General features: G+C 47.6%; 1 protein-coding gene across 1 annotated transcript in view; it reads left to right on the top strand.

The window, feature by feature from the left end:
• Positions 1-2,025: 2,025 nt before the first annotated feature.
• The window catches only part of LOC119457071 (homeobox protein BarH-like 1), a 32,084-nt gene continuing 17,439 nt past the window's right edge, over positions 2,026-16,670 (top strand). Inside the window, exon 1 of the mRNA XM_037718898.2 lies at positions 2,026-2,430. Coding sequence (XP_037574826.2) covers positions 2,026-2,430 — 405 coding nt within the window. The remainder of the gene's footprint in view (positions 2,431-16,670) is intronic.

Here is a 16,670-nt window from a genome sequence, read left to right as displayed (position 1 = left end):
TAACAACTCCATACAGCACAGCTCCGCAGCGGCCATCACTCAATTGGATTTTTCAAAGTGGTGGATTAACAACCACAATGACCTTGCCGACCTTCCTCCTCATCGTCTTGTGAGGCCCTCCTTCAGTGTGCGGGGACTGCTTGTAACAATACGGGCCAAGGATTCTGCGCAGAATCTGTGAACTTTGTGATAATATATACCTTTGTCGGAATCTGCTATCGATGGTGTGGTTGCCCTAACGTACCATGCGCAGCAACCTAATCGAAAGTTGCAAGAAATAAAAAATAAACACAACAGTCAAGTGGGCAGCTCGGATGAGGCGATTGTTGTACACTAGCCGATAGGAAGAGAGAGGGGGATGGAGTGCTATTTATGCCGCTTTCACTTTACCGAGTCGTTAGTACGCATTCGTCCCTTAATTCGAAAGTAATGGTACTAAGGCATACAAACTCTTACGGAAGCTTCGTTCCTATTAATCGAGCGTTAATCGGAAGCGTGAGCGTTCTTAGTGCACCAGGTTGTACAAAGGGGTGTGTGAATACTCGAAACTTTCGGAACGTGAGTCAAATATTGTCTAATTCGATTCGGTCCTCGAATAGAATATACTCTCTATTCTAAAACGCGAATATCTTCGAACAGTTTTTGAATGCATTAGTAGTCGCCTGTGCACGATCGAGCATAAAATTGGCGCAAAGGTGCGATAACTCTCATTCCGTTCACAGTGTAAATTACATAACAGTGGACGGAGCCGTTGCGTCGGGAACGAACGCCCTTGTGCACCGCAGCGCCCCTGGCTAAGGACGAGAGCGAGAGAGAGAGCGCCTCGGGAACGAGAGAGAGAGAGAAACGAACGCCCTTGTGCACCGCAGCGCCCCTGGCTACGGACGAGAGAGAGAGAGAGAGCACGTCGGGTACGAGAGAGAGAAAGAGAAACGAACGCCCTTGTGCACCGCAGCGCCCCTAGCTACGGACGAGAGAGAGAGCGCGCGTCGGGAACGAGAGAGAAAAAGAAACGAACGCCCTTGTGCACCGCAGCGCCCCTAGCTACCTACGAGAGAGGGAGAGAGAGAGCGTCGGCAACGAGAGAGAAAGAGAGCACAGCTGCGCCTCTAGCGGGAGCGGCGAGTACTAGCGTGGCCACGACGGCGCGACGCGGGACAAGGCTCGACCATAAGGAGCTTCGCCCCTAAAATTCTGTTAAATTATGGGGTTTTACGTACCAAAGCCACGATCTCATCATGAGGCACGCCGTAATGAGGGACTCCGGATTAATTTTGACTACCTGGGGATCTTTTACGTGCCCCAATGCACTGGACACGGGCGTTTTTGGATTCCGCTCTCCCCGAAATGCGGCCGCTGCGGCCGAGTTTTGATCCCACGATCTCGTGCCTAGCAGTGTAAGGCCATATATGTTAAGCCACCACGGCGGGTAACAAGCAATGATTGTGTACAGACAGTATGCGGACGAGGGTCCCAAAGTCAAAGACTGTAACGGGTTCCTCGGTAAAAGAAGAAAAAAAAAGTGTATACAAGACGAGGGTTAATGCAAAAAGTACAAGGGAAACAACTGGATGCGCGAAATGCAATATATTGGTAAGTGACAATAAGCAAGGAAGTATCGAGCATGAAACTACACAAAATAAAACATTTCAATTCATGTTTGAGTGCATTCAAAGATGATCGTTTAAGTGAATATGTGGTAGGTCATTCCATGTTTCGAACGCTGAAAACGCGGATGTCATTTTTAATCTTGGTTAAGTGTTCCCAACGCTGCCCTTGTACTTTAAATAAAGCATGCTTTATATTGTGCAGTGTAATTACAGAACCTTTTTAATGTTGTGAATACTAGGACGTGAAAATTGTTTGATATTAACGGTGTGAAAAAGCTGTACATTATTCGCTACTCGATTCGATTCGCTTCTCACACTATTCGATACGGTTCGCTTCTATAACTATTCGATTTGTAGCATGCGATTCGGATTCCAAACCTACCATTCGCCCCCCCCCCCCATACAAAGGACCTATATGCCTTTCTTTTCAGCCGGTTACCCAGACCTCAGCGCCGCGTACCTGTCAAGCGGAGGCGCCTCGTGGCCTTCGTCTGCGTTCCCGCTCAGTCCAGCGGTGTCTTCGGTGGAAGCAGCCCTTGCTGGTCCCGTACAGCACCAGCACTCAGCGCAGGCACCCGTCCTGCCCCTGAGCCCTTCGGCGGCGGCCAGCGACGCTCTGCAGGCAGGCCGCGAGCTGCGCAAGGCGCGGCGTAACCGGACCGTGTTCACAGAGGGCCAGTTGATGGGCCTCGAGCGGCGCTTCGACTCGCAGAAGTACCTGTCCACCCCCGACCGCGCCGACTTGGCGCGGGTGCTGGGACTCACGCAACTGCAGGTCAAGACCTGGTACCAGAACAGGCGCATGAAGTGGAAGAAACAGGTGCGCGCACCGCCTGTTTTAACGCGGCACCGTTAAGGGCCCTGTGTCGCAGAAAATCCGGCGCCGGCGTCCCGTGCGCAAAAATTTCCCCATATATTTAGGTACATGTACATGCCACGCCTTTTTTCTCTGCTGCCGAAGCGCGGCCCGCCATCCTTCGTCGGTTATAACATATAGAGGTGACATCTAGGCTGAAACCTTGCTGCAAAACACTCGCATCAGTGCCGCTCTAAGGCAGCGTTGTGCCCTAAGGACGTTATCGTATAAACTGGTGAACCAATTACTCAGATGTTCAATTTTCGTATATTAGGCTGAGAATCGCTAGGTAATGGCAGAGAAGACGAAGGTCAACGACTACCTGGTAAAATTTCGCGTTTCAACTGCAGCATCATTGCGTCAGCGCGCCGTCGCAGATTGAGAAGCATTTCCCCGTGTTTGCGTCGCTTTCGGCGTTGAAAAAGGTTTCAACACTTGCTAGGTCGAATCCTTGAGTCGTTTACGATGCAATGCCATCCTTCGTTATCGATAAATAATTAAATAGTCCAAGATGCTGTCCAAATTCGTGACGTCAACGGGAGCTAGTGCGGGGAACTTCAAGGTGTCGTCACCGCTCTTCTTTCGTTATGGCGTGTTTTTCGGTTTCAAAGCCTCCGCTCATGGTGAGGCTCAGCATTCTGTTATGCTCTATGCGTATTTGCCAATCATGCTTGGGATATTCTTCATGTGTGTCACTGATTGCTCACTAAGACAATTTCTGCCTTCTAGGTGAATTTCAATAGCAAAATTGTAATTTAACTAAAACTTCCCATTATGATTTAGTCGAAAACTGTAGGACATAATTCGTGTCCATGGACACGCGTCTAGTATACTGTTGGTTAAGCACTAGCAACTTTCGCTTGTGCATAGCGATCACGGATGAAGGTTGATCAGGTCAATGAGTCAGTGCGAGGGAGCATGAGGCAGGACACACACTAACACATACACACAGTGCGCGTGGGTTCATGCTCTCGTGGAAATAGTGAGTGAAATAACTTTTATTACAGGTCCGGCGAGGACGCGAACTCGTCGCGCACCCGGCTAGTCCCACGTCGGGACCGGCAGGTCTAGCCCACCGGCCCGGTCGCGGGCACGCCGGACAGCCAGGATTTGCTTGTCTAGAGCGGGGCTACGCAGAAGCGAGTCCCACTCATCCTTTCTGAACTTGGGGTATCTCGACCCGCACTCCCAGAGCATGTGTGCTAGAGTGGAGGTCTGCCCACAGGATGGGCAGGCGTCGTCGCGATATACGTCAGGGTAAACTTCGTGCAGAACGGCCAGACACGGATATGTGCCGGTCTGTAAGAGTCTAAGCGAAACAGCTTGTGCCCTATTCAATTTGGGATGAGGGGGTGGAAAGACCCTTCTGGGCATGTAGAAAAATTTTGTCACCTCGTTGTGAGTAGCGGGAGCATCCCTGTGGCCGTAGGGGGGAGGGGTGTCGGCTCTCCTTACAGTGGAAGCGCGGTCGGTGAGGTCGCGCGCAGCCTCGTGAGCAGACTCATTGAGGTTCGGGGGAGCACCCTCGACCGACCCTACGTGAGCGGGAAACCAGTGAATCGAATGATGCGTGAGAGCATCCGGATTGGAGACGCTAAGAAGACTAGCAACTTTCGCTTGTGCATAGCGATCACGGATGAAGGTTGATCAGGTCAATGAGTCAGTGCGAGGGAGCATGAGGCAGGACACACACTAACACATACACACAGTGCGCGTGGGTTCATGCTCTCGTGGAAATAGTGAGTGAAATAACTTTTATTACAGGTCCGGCGAGGACGCGAACTCGTCGCGCACCCGGCTAGTCCCACGTCGGGACCGGCAGGTCTAGCCCACCGGCCCGGTCGCGGGCACGCCGGACAGCCAGGATTTGCTTGTCTAGAGCGGGGCTACGCAGAAGCGAGTCCCACTCATCCTTTCTGAACTTGGGGTATCTCGACCCGCACTCCCAGAGCATGTGTGCTAGAGTGGAGGTCTGCCCACAGGATGGGCAGGCGTCGTCGCGATATACGTCAGGGTAAACTTCGTGCAGAACGGCCAGACACGGATATGTGCCGGTCTGTAAAAGTCTAAGCGAAACAGCTTGCGCCCTATTCAATTTGGGATGAGGGGGTGGAAAGACCCTTCTGGGCATGTAGAAAAATTTTGTCACCTCGTTGTGAGTAGCGGGAGCATCCCTGTGGCCGTAGGGGGGAGGGGTGTCGGCTCTCCTTACAGTGGAAGCGCGGTCGGTGAGGTCGCGCGCAGCCTCGTGAGCAGACTCATTGAGGTTCGGGGGAGCACCCTCGACCGACCCTACGTGAGCGGGAAACCAGTGAATCGAATGATGCGTGAGAGCATCCGGATTGGAGACGCTAAGAAGACGAGCAGCCTGCTCGGCGATGCGACCCTTCTGAAAAGCCCTAACTGCCGTTTTGGAATCGCTGTAGATCTCAGACCCACGACCGTCTAGCAGGGCGAGGGCGATGGCGGCTTGCTCGGCGACTTCGGGGTCTGAAGTGCGAATTGAAGCGCTATTGGAAAGCTTGCTGCTGGAGTCGACCACGACGACGGCAAAGGTCTTTCCATCGCTGTACTCCGCGGCGTCGACGAAGCGTGCTCTGATGCCTTGTTGATAGATCTTTTTCAGAATTGCTACTGCTCTCGCCTTGCGTCTGCCCTCATTGTGGACGGGATGGACGTTTCGAGGCATGGGAGCCACTTCGAACTTGTCTTGAATGCACCTAGGGATCGGGGTACTGACCCTCGAAGATACCACAGGAGGGTAACCCAGCTCTTCGAGGATTCGTTTACTTGCCTCTGTGGTGGTCAGGCGAGCCAGTTGTGCATAGAAATCGTGTACGTGAAGTGGCATAATACGAAGGCGTTGATAAGGGTGAGGAGATTGGCTTCCTTCATGCCTCTGTGTCTGTTTGCGATTCTGCGAACGAGGCGGAAGGCGTTGTCCGTCTTTGCGATGATCTTGCGGAGAGCCGTTCCGTTCCCGCCGTTGAATTCGACAAACATGCCCAGGACCCGAATGACGTCGACCCTGGGTATCACCCCTCCATCACAAGTGTGAAGACAGATGCGGCTTTCGGAGACTGGCTTCCAATCGTTGGGTCTTCTTCCCTTCTCTTTTCTGTAAAGCAGAAGCTCCGACTTGGCGGGGGAGCACCGAAGTCCGGTGGGGCGGAGATACTCCTCGATCACGTCGATCGCCTCCTGCATGCATGGCTTCTTCGACTCTGCCCTCGCCTCCCCCGGCGCACCAGATGGTAATGTCGTCGGCGTAGATGGTGTGCTTGACGTCCTCAACGCATGCCAACCTCTCGGAAAGACCAATCATACAGATGTTAAATAGTGTGGGGGAGATTACGGCGCCCTGAGGAGTGCCCCGTGCTCCGAGGGGCACATCTTCGGAGCGGAAGTCTCCAATGCGAAGCTTGGCCTTCCTGTCCGTTAAAAAAGAGCTGACGTAGCTGTGGAATCTGGAACCGAGACCTAGGTCTGAAATGGTCTTGACGATAAAGGCGTGGAGCACGTTGTCGAAGAAATATACGCCCTGTATTTAGAATAACATTGAAGCATTCTTCCAGCTCTTCTTTTTTTTTATTGTAATGACTAAAAAAAGATGTTGCCACTTAGAGACGGGGCCGGTTATTCCTTAATTGGCGCACGATAAAAGCTAAAGATAGTAGGTGGGAACGCGTAGATTGTTAAAAAATTACATTACCAATTCTGGGGTTTCACGTGCCAAAACCATCGATCATCATGATTATGAGGCACGCCTTATTGGGGGGACTCCAGATTAATTTTGACCACCTGGGGTTCTTTAACGTTCACCCAATGCATGGTACACGGGCGTTTTTGCATTAGCACAAGTGACCGATGGCAGGAGCAGGGAAATTGCGGTACGCGGCGCTCTTGTTCCGGCGCACACGCGTAAAGTGCCACATGATTCATGTTTCAAAGAGCAGTACCTGGCACTCTCGTTCTAGGCGTTCTAGGGAACAACAACATCGCGTACTGCAATTTATCGGCTCAGGTGATCGGTCGCTTGTGCTAATCTTTTTCCGCTGCAGCTGTATCTTTAACGCCGCTTCTCCAGTGAATTCTTTGGTGCATTTTGATGCGCACATTATCGAAGAACACGACACGGAAGATGAGCCGTCCCCATTTTTCTGTCGTCTCTTGGTGTTTTGATTATTAGAAAAATCATAAACCAAAAATACCTGCAATTTTTTTCCCTCACTTTAATCGGACCACTGGCATCATAGAACGTGCGGACGCGACGGATACTACTTTTGAGAGCATGGCGCTGATCAAGGCTGTTGCACGCCTCCCATATATGCTCCGACGTGGAGTGGCTGGGTTTTTCCCAAAGCCTGCGATACGGCGGCCCGACGGAAGCCGGACGCATTTCCAGGGATGTCGATTGGAATGCTTGGAGGAAGTGACCTGAAAGGCAGCAACAGGGCATTTCCTTCGGATGCGAATCCATGTCAACATGGTTCAGTAACTCTTAGCTAGTTAGCTAGTGAAAACCGAGTTACTGCTTTATTGTCATTCAATTTCAGGATTGTAAAGAGGTTGAACAGGGCTATGTCGATGCCAACCGGCGAGTTTTTGCGAGTGTTCTCATTTCACTGCATAAATGCTTGTTTCGGCTAAATATATTTAGTCGAAACTTGGAGTCACTGTAGTGTGCTGTGGATCGCACAGTATATGCGCATGCACTGCTATGTGTCCATGCGATTAGGCATCAACAGGCAAACACGTAGCGCCATATTTACAAACATTTTCGTTCGTAACATCTGTTTGTTATCGACCAGCTGCCTTTGCTAATAATATGCATCACGAGTGGCTCGCAGATGTTCTTAGGAACACTTTCAGCGTAATAACTTTTTTTGTGAATACAGGCCCTGAGCCTCGGGTTGTGCTTTATACGGGGTGATAATTTCTAAGTTTTACGGAATTTTTAAAGATCGCCTGTGGCAGATAGCATAATTCTTGTTCTTGAGCTTGGTTATTCGAAGATGTGGACATTACTAGCTCGAGAAATGAAAACATATATTCAACTACTTAAGAAAACACTAATTACCTCCATCATTGATTGCTTTACAGTACATATTTAAATTCAAAAATTGTAGCCGGTGAGCTTACAAGACGTATCTACTTGAATTAAATTTTTAGGATGGCACCAGTTTCGAGATATTATTTCCTAAAATGTGGGACGAAAAACATGGGCGTTCCAGTACTTTTGTGCTTAAATGGATAAAATAGATTTACGGTGAATTTGATGGTGCGTATCTCGAAACTGGTGTCATTCATGAAATTCATTCTAGGTGGATACGCCTCGTAAGTTGAATGGCTGCAATTCGTAAATTGTAATATGTGCCGTAAAGTAATTAATTATAAAGTTAATTTGTGATTGTTATTTTGTTTAATAAGGTTTTTAATTTCTCGCGCAAGTAATGTCGCCTATCTCAATAATCCAGCTCAAGGACTAGAATTCTGTTATCTGCAACAGGCGAGTTTTAAAAATTTCGTAAATTTAAAAACTAATCGCCCCATAGAATCATGAACAATACCATGCATATCGACGGTCCAAAAGTAGCGTATGTCATCCTTCTGGTCGCCCACTGCAAATTGAATCGTATTTGATTTTCAGTAAACTGTACATCATCATCATCATCAGCCTATTTTTATAACCACTGCAGGACGAAGGCCTCTCCCTGCGATCTGCAGGTACCCTGTCTCGCAGTAGCTGATTACAATTTCTATCTGCAAATTTCCTAATTTCATCACCCCACCTAGTTTTCTGCTGCCCTCGACTGCCGCTTCCATTCTCTTGGCACCCATTCTGTAACTCTTATTAGTCCATCGGTTATCTACCCTACGCAATTACATGGCCTGCCCAGCTCCATTTTCTTTCTCTTAATGTCAACTAGAATGTCGATTATCCCCGTTTACTCTCTGATCCGCACCGCTATCTTCCTGTCTCTTCACTTTATGCCTAACATTTTTCGTTCCATCGATCTTTGTGCTGTCGGAGCTGTCCTCAACTTGCTCTCGAGTTTCTTTGTTAACTTCCAATTTCTGTCCCGCGCAAATACGCATATAACTGTATATAACTGTATATAACTGTGTATAACTGTATATAAAGAATTGTATGTAAGCTTCAAATTATATTGTTTTTCTTCGCTGCCGCTGCGGATATGTGCTTATTTTTGTATGCCACAACCTTACCATAATAAAATTCAAGGGAACTTATGTATCCCTACGTGGTTCAATGCGAAAGCATGCGACGTCTCTCCTACGACTCCTCGGCCTCCCTCGCGTACTTGCATGGACGTCCAAAGGAGCCTGGCGCAGCTACTGACTGATAAGTCGAAGGTTCGTCCATCGGAGCGCACGACAAAACTCACCGAAACCACCGCACCGACTGGCAGCGCCGCAGCACGCGGCGCTATATACCGGGTGTTTCAGCGAAAACTTTCAAAGATATTTAAAGGTTGCCTGTGGCAGGTAGCACAATTCTAGTTCATGAGCTGGTCTACTCGAAGAGGCGGACATTACTTGCACAAAAAATTGAAATGCATCATCGACTAAGCAACAAAAAAGAAAATCACTAAGTTAGTTTACAGCTAGTTACTTTATGGCCCATATTGCAATTTACAAATTCTAGCCCTATAGTTCGCAAGGCGGATCCACTTGGAACGAATTCTCAGGAGGATGACACCAGTTTCGAGATATTAATCCCGAACTTTGCGGAGAAATGCATTGGCGTTCCACTTAATTTCTTAACAAAACGTCATTTTATGCATTGAAGCACGAAAATAACTGGAACGCCAATACATTTCTCCGCAAACTTCAGGAATTAATGTCTCGAAACTGGTGTCATCCTGAGAATTCGTTCCAAGTGGATCCGTCTTGCGAACTCCACGGCTACAATTTGTAAATTGCAATATGCGCCATAAGGTAATTAGTTAAAGACTTAGTGAATTTTTATTAATTAGTCGATTATGCATTTCAATTGTTTGTGCAAGTAATGTCCGCCTCGTTGAGTAGACCAGCTCTAGTAGACCTCGAGTAGACCAGAACTAGAATTGTGCTATCTGCCAAAGGCAGCCTTTAAATTTTTTGAAAGTGTTCGCTGAAACACCCTGTATAGACCGGTCCCACAGTTGCCGCTTCCCGGCCACTGCAGCTTACGCAACCGTAATCTTTACCGGAAAAGGCTTGCGGCAAACAATATGGGCGAAGGCGAGCTTCCTGGTTCTTTTTTTTTTTCTGTCCCACGCACGCACGTCCGGCGCAGCCGCTTTTACAGCCGCGATGATGATGATGATGATGATGATTAGCATCCCCTTTGAAACGGGGCGGCGACAAATAGTCACCTAGCCTCCTTGATTTAATCAGGTATACTATACATGTTCCTTATCTAGCATTTTCGTATACCTCTCATTATTCTTTTTATTGCGATAGCAATTATATGGACACTCCAAAGCAGATTTCAGCCGTCGGCGTCGCCGTCGCCGTCGCCGTTGCCGTCGCCGTTGCCGTGAGGTTCCGTATGACGTCAATGGAGATGAAATCGTCGCCGCGCGCCGCCGAACGCTGTATGTGCGAGTGAAAGGGCGCGAGGGACGCGCTCCTTCACGGGGAGTGAACCCACGGCGGAGAACAAACGCGCGTTCTGCGCCGTGCTTCCTTAAGGGCTGCAGAAGTAGGCGTCTCTTTCCTCCTTTACAATCACCATATATGTAGAGCAAACGCGCCTTCTTCCGACGCGCGAAAGGCGGTGGGGGGGGAGGGGGAGGGGGAGGGAAGGGAGGTGACGTTTAGCTGCGGCACCAAGTGCCTATTTATATCAGAGGCTCCTGCAACAGCCGGCAACGCCGCACGCATTTTGTGCGAACGCGGGCAAAACGCCGACGGCGTCGACATTAGTTCTGCGTGTTGCGGGTGCTGCTGCATGTCCAAGTTTATACAGCTGATAAAGGTACTATCATTACTCCGTATAGCTCTCTCCAAATTTGCTATCGCAATTGATGCTTCGCCTTTCAGGTGAAACTGCGACAACTTTTTCTTTTTCAAAAATTTGCCTTCTACCGCTACCTATGATTTTGAGAGATGAGGTCGTATCCATCTTTTCCCTGCTTTTTTTCCCACCAGTACTCTAATCGTCTCTTGCTTATCTCTACGGCTGATCTGTTGATGTTTCCTTCCACTTTAAACCCAAGCGCTTCTGGGAATTGCACGTTACCTACGGTTCTCACTGGGTGGATCCCGTCGCATTCCATTAGGATGTGCTGAATGGTCTCTGGATCTTTACTGCAGCATGCGCATGCCTCATCTAGTTCCGAATATTTGCTCCGGTATGTTGTGGTCCTTAGGCAACCGGCTCGAGCCTCAAATAGCAAGGCACTGCCCTTTGTGTTATCGTACATATTTTCCCTTCGAATTTCTTTCTTATCATTCTTGTAAATCTCTATTGTCCTTTTTCGCTCACCTTTTTGCGCTCACCTATACGCGGATGCGCGTAGGTGAGCGCCATCTGGTGCTTCAAGGAACCCCGCGCCCACACTGCGCGCGTCTCCCGTTGATCGGCTGTGACCATGTGACTTTTTGTGACATCTCCGGGGACGCCGCTACAGTTTCCGCTTCATGAGCCATATAGTGTTTTCGTATTATTAAATAAAGCTTTGAAGGCGGCGTCAATATAATCGTTGCGCGTAGTATCACAACAACGGAAGACGCTTAATCAAGTTGCAGTATTTTCTTACTCATGTAGTGAAATACGACGGTTAACGAACGAAACACAAGTACGTTGCTTAGTTAAAGATAAACCTATCAGGAGTTCCACTAGAACATATGACAAACAAACAAACTCAACACAGCAAGAATGGTCACTAAGATGACTCGGATGGTTATTCATTTGGCTGCCATCACACGTGTACGTCTTTGCTCAACAGTAAATAAAAATGTTAAACCAAAGCAAAGTATTCGATACTACGTTTTGATAATGTCATCGGGCGCATTGCGTTTGAAATGCATGAGCTAGTGTAACTGCAATAGTGATTAAACTAAATGGATTCGTCTTTTCGACAGAATACACTAGGAGCGGGCGTTTATTGTTTCTATGACAGGAAATATGTATGTGGGTATACTAATCTACGCGATTACATACGCTATAATTGCAATACACGCTAATGCAATGCGATTTCAGCAAAACGTGTTTTGCAATACAATGCAGAAAAATTGATATTGTAAGCACGCAGGAAACTTGGCGTAATAGGAACACTTGAGCAACAGTTGGCGAAATCATCGAAGCAATGCTCAATGGCTGGAGAAGTGTGCGAATCCCATTTCAAAGATTATCTTAAGAATTACATTTTTTATAATAATCGTAACATCTCAAATTGTCCCCCTAAACAAGCGAACAGAACAAAAATAATATTGCAGCTAAAAAAAAGAAAACGGACAGGCCGATAAGAAAAGTCACATTGGTGCGTGCAGCCTGTACGGGAGTGTTACTTGAAGAAAAGCAGTCATTTGTTGCAAAAACATATCTAATGGGCGGCGGAGACACCTCCACATTAAAGTGAAGCAGAAACAAGTACAGTAATAACGAAGCAAATACCGGCATTTGCTGTATATACGGTGAGGGCGTTAATGCCGAAGTACCTATATACCTAAATGCCTATACTACGCCGGCAAGGTCAAGAAATCCGTTTCACATGTTGCCTTCCGTTCCAAAGTGCGCAGCGGATGACCGAATATAGCAGGAAACATAAAGACGAAGAAGAAGAAAAAAAAAGAAGGACAATACCTGTTCCCGAGGATCGAAATAGGAAAACATGTTTGGAGCTCACGCCGCGACTATGATCGGAAAAATCAAACTGCACGGAATGGAGTGGACGAAGAGGCACACCACTTCTATACTTCTACGAACTGCTTCGCTTAGATTTAACTTGTTTTGATTTCGGGGCCTATAATGGGAGCCCTCAACTATGCACACATTTGAATCCTGTCCTTGAGTCAAGATGGTAGATTACGTTGGAAACACAAAGGTGTGGGAAAGTATTCGAAGCTTTTTCTCGCAAAACCAGTTCTGCGTTTAGTTCGCCAGATTCCAGATTAGCAGGACGCGTACTAATATAATCTGTTCAGTAACAGGATAAAGCACCTGCCTTGGTGCTCGGGGCATATCTAGAGTACTGGGGACACGTTGCTAACCCCCTGCAACACCCTCAGTTGACGACTGGGCTAATTACGTGACAAATATCACAAAAATGAGAAGAAAGTTGGTGTGGGCGAAAGACAGAGATAGATGCGAAAAGGAAAATGAAGGGACCAGAAATAGCTAATTCCTACGTTACACAAACTTCGAAGGAAGAGGAGGTAGACGGATAAACACACGATGCACGTGCGGAGACGTCAACACAAGTCTATCAACACCAGTTGAGGCTAAAGTGAGTTGCCCTTCAGAAACGCAATAGCGTCTTCGTCGCGCTCTGCTGTGATGTCTGTAGTGGAGTCCGCATTTATAAAATCATTTATCGAAACGCCTGATAACATGCACAATAAAATTTACGCGCAGTGTAAGCAGTAGTGATCTATCCGAATATTTATTTTCTCATCAGCAGTATATATATTAGGTCAAAGCAGTCCTTTGTCGTACTGTAGAAAAATACCTGACCAACTTCGCCGCGTCACGCGCTTAGACACAAAAACAACCATTTTTCTTTTTCGTAAGTACACAAATACCAAAGAAATAGTGCAGTACATTCAAATATATTCTGTCCCTTATTAGTGTTAGATCACACCACATAATCGTCATGCGCTCTTAATTTGTCGAAGGATAGAAATGAAACCGACAAATAACACGTCTTTACGACTACGCAAAGTCTGGCATGCAGGAAAAGCCTAAATCCATCACATTTTTATTTTATCTCTCTTGCGAACACATTAATTTGCGAAACGCTAGGTAGTTTGCGACAGCTGGTTCACGTGGTCTTTGCAGATTCAGAACGCTAAGGTAGTAAAAATAAAGGCATGAGAAAATAGTCTTGAAGAGAAGGAAGCTGAAAGCTCGCTTTAGTTCGACGACCATGAAAGCGGTGCTTCGAATCCAGTAATCTCCACAAGGCGATTTTCCTTGTTTTCGGAGCCTTGCGAGCCTTCCTAGAATTGAATACGTGCGTCTCATTTCTGCATTTTTCTTTCTTTTACCAACTGTATTGCGAAGCTTCTGCGAGACCAACGCGACTCGGAAGTCCTCGGCTCTTTATATAAGCAGCAGCTTGTATGTGAAATGTCAAGATCGGCGCTGTTCAGTAACCTAGATAAGATCAACAGTTGGAACTGCAATCCAGGCGTGCAGAGAACGGCTATATCAAACGTAAATTACAACGCGCTTATACGAAAGCACGCCATGCAGTTCTGGACGCTAATGAACGTTGTCTCCTCTGATTGGATTGAACAGGGGCCATGCTATCATCGAGTTCCTCAAAGCAGAAACCAGACCGCAATTCGATAGCGACGGCGATGGAGATAGAGCTCTAGAGAAGCCGACGAATTAGCAGTTGTTAAATCTGGGATGATTGAATCGTTGCATGGCCCAACCGCATGCACGCGATATTCAAGCGACAGCGACAAGCGACGCGACAGGCACACCCTGTCGCGCTGTCGTGTCGCGGAGTGGAGCAACCACATGAACGCGACATCGCGAAAAACACCAAGATCGCGTCGTGCAAAAGTTAGTATTGTCCAGGTGGTCTCCGAAACCTGCTTGTGCAGGCTCATCGCTGTCGTGAATATGGACCGTTCTATGAGGGAAGTGCGCGTATAAGTGCAAGGTGCGCTGCTATGCTGCTTCTGCAGCGCTTTTGAGCGAGTGCCACGCTGGTTCGTGACAGTCCAGAGGGTATTATGGCAACAACCAGGGAGCTCCCGTTGGAAAGAAGTCATCGATGACGCGCACCTCCTTCGCGCTCTCGCGGAGAGGGAGAGAAGGCAGAGATTTTAGCCGGTGTGCATACGACCACTGACATGCGACTCTGCATATAACAGGGGAAGGGAATCAGAAGATTCCAGAGTAGAGTGTAAAAAAATTAATAATAAAATAAAATGTAAAGTGAGCGAGTAAATGTGATAGTATTTACAGGTTTAATCACTAAACCATTAGGCCTTTCTATATCATAAAATAAACCCTGTTTAAAGCTTTCCGAGAGGCCAATTTCTGAGCGGTATCGGAACAATAAATACAAAGCCTGCCGCTGTTTTGAAGGGCCGGGCATAGGACCTATATCAGGTGCCAAGTAACGCTAGCAGAGCGTGACAAATCATTTTCATTTGACGTTCAAAAGAAGATCGCTCGTGGACATACGCAGGCAATAAAGTATGTTATATGTGTCCCACAAACTCTGAGCTGCCACAGTTAATCATAGTAGGAATCGGAGGTACGCTCTATGTTTGTGAATACTACGTTCAGTCGAAGCCGATTGTATAATGCCACTGACTGACGAGGAAGTAGCCATGGAATTCTTTATCTTACTCCTGGGTCAACGGATTGCAGGAAGTTATCTCAGTGTAGCGGCAGACTCCAGAGGCAGTCCCTGTGCTCACAGACATCTTTTTGCCATGATTGAAGTGTCAACTTTTGTAGAAAATATTCTTGTGGAATTTCAGTGCTGAAGTCCATTTCAGGCAGCTTCATCCGTCTTTTCGTTTCTAGAAATACCGAGCCAGGTATCATGAAGAATGTGTCATTTCTATTTGCTTATTTTGTTTGTAGGAGAAGCCAGGCTGCTGAATCTGCTGCTGATGATGTTGCTGTTTATTACCTGAAAAAACGTGGCATGTTTCGCCACCAAAGATCCTGCTTTACCTAAAGCTGATAACTAAAGCTGAAAGCTATAAATCAGCCGTGTATATTGCGTGGGAAAATGAATGAAGCTGGCAGTGAAGAACTGATAAAAACAAAAATGCTGTCATAGCTTACTACCGATGTACAACACAGTTATATGTATGAACAATATCTCGATCGTTCCAACGTTCGGATGACTGTCACAGCCTCAGACTGAGCCCATTATCACCTTTCAGTAAAAAGCGAAAAGAACAACCGGATTATTTTTGTTTACTTAGCTGCAGTCCACAAAGCTCACGTAACACTAAATGTCTCTAATAGAATCCTGCTAATTAAACGGCCGGCAAACTTCAATAGGTTGCGCTAAAATTTAATGCGGTTAGTTTGTATATTATAACTATGAATTTGCTAGAGGGAACCGTCGGTCATAAATTTAAATCATGACTCCGCTGCTATGGAACACAGATTGCAACATAACCCCCCCCCCCTCCTCCCCCCCCCTTTTTTTTTAAAGAAAGGTTTCATGTGGTGCCGGGAATTTCGCCCATCAAAACGCGCAACAGTGTTTACTTCGCAGCCGTGAGGAATGCACGGAGACCCGCCCACATATAGCTGCGGCTTAACATTACGCGCAAGCTGACAAAAGTGAGGAGAAGAGAGATTGGTCGAATAGCCGGTTTTTCTACGGCATCTGGCTTGTGCGCCCCCCTTCCTTTTCATTCTCTTTTCCGCATACGGCCGCTAAGCCGAGGCCCCGCTAGAAAACACGGTTTTCATTTGGCTCGGCTTGTGCTTCCTTCTCCGGTCCTCCTGCGCCCTCACCACAGGCGACCGAGCGCCGAGACGATCTGTCGGGGCTGTGCTTTCCGAAAACAGTCCCTGCTAGAGCGCTGGGTCGCCGCACAACGCGAAGCGTGACCGCTATCGCTCGAACAGCTAGTCTTTCCGAGAAAACGGCGTCTGTATACGAGAAAAACAGGCTGTTATTCGCGTGTGGGTTCATATTGCGCGACACTGCCACTGTGCTGACGGCAAACCGGAGGCAGTTCAACAGCATGCCGGTGAAGGAATTCGACTTTACACACATATACAAAAAGAAGAAAAAGAAAACGAAGAGCAAGAATGAGAAATGCGGCCTTCTCGACTGCAGAGTCGCGCTTGAGCCAAGTTTACAAACTCAATACCATGGTGCGCGGCTGCCCGGCCTGATAGGTGCAGGTCTCTTACCACTCTGTGCACGTACGAAAAAAGTAACAATGAAAGAATGATTTATTTGGATGGAACTGGAAGTGCGGGCAACTACCCTGTCGCAGGCTTTTCCACAAGTTCTCCAGAAATAGTACACATACAC

The sequence above is a fragment of the Dermacentor silvarum genome, chromosome 6 (genome assembly GCF_013339745.2).
Source record: "Dermacentor silvarum isolate Dsil-2018 chromosome 6, BIME_Dsil_1.4, whole genome shotgun sequence".
Lineage (NCBI taxonomy): Eukaryota > Metazoa > Arthropoda > Arachnida > Ixodida > Ixodidae > Dermacentor > Dermacentor silvarum.
This window is presented reverse-complemented; position numbering and strand designations above follow the sequence as displayed.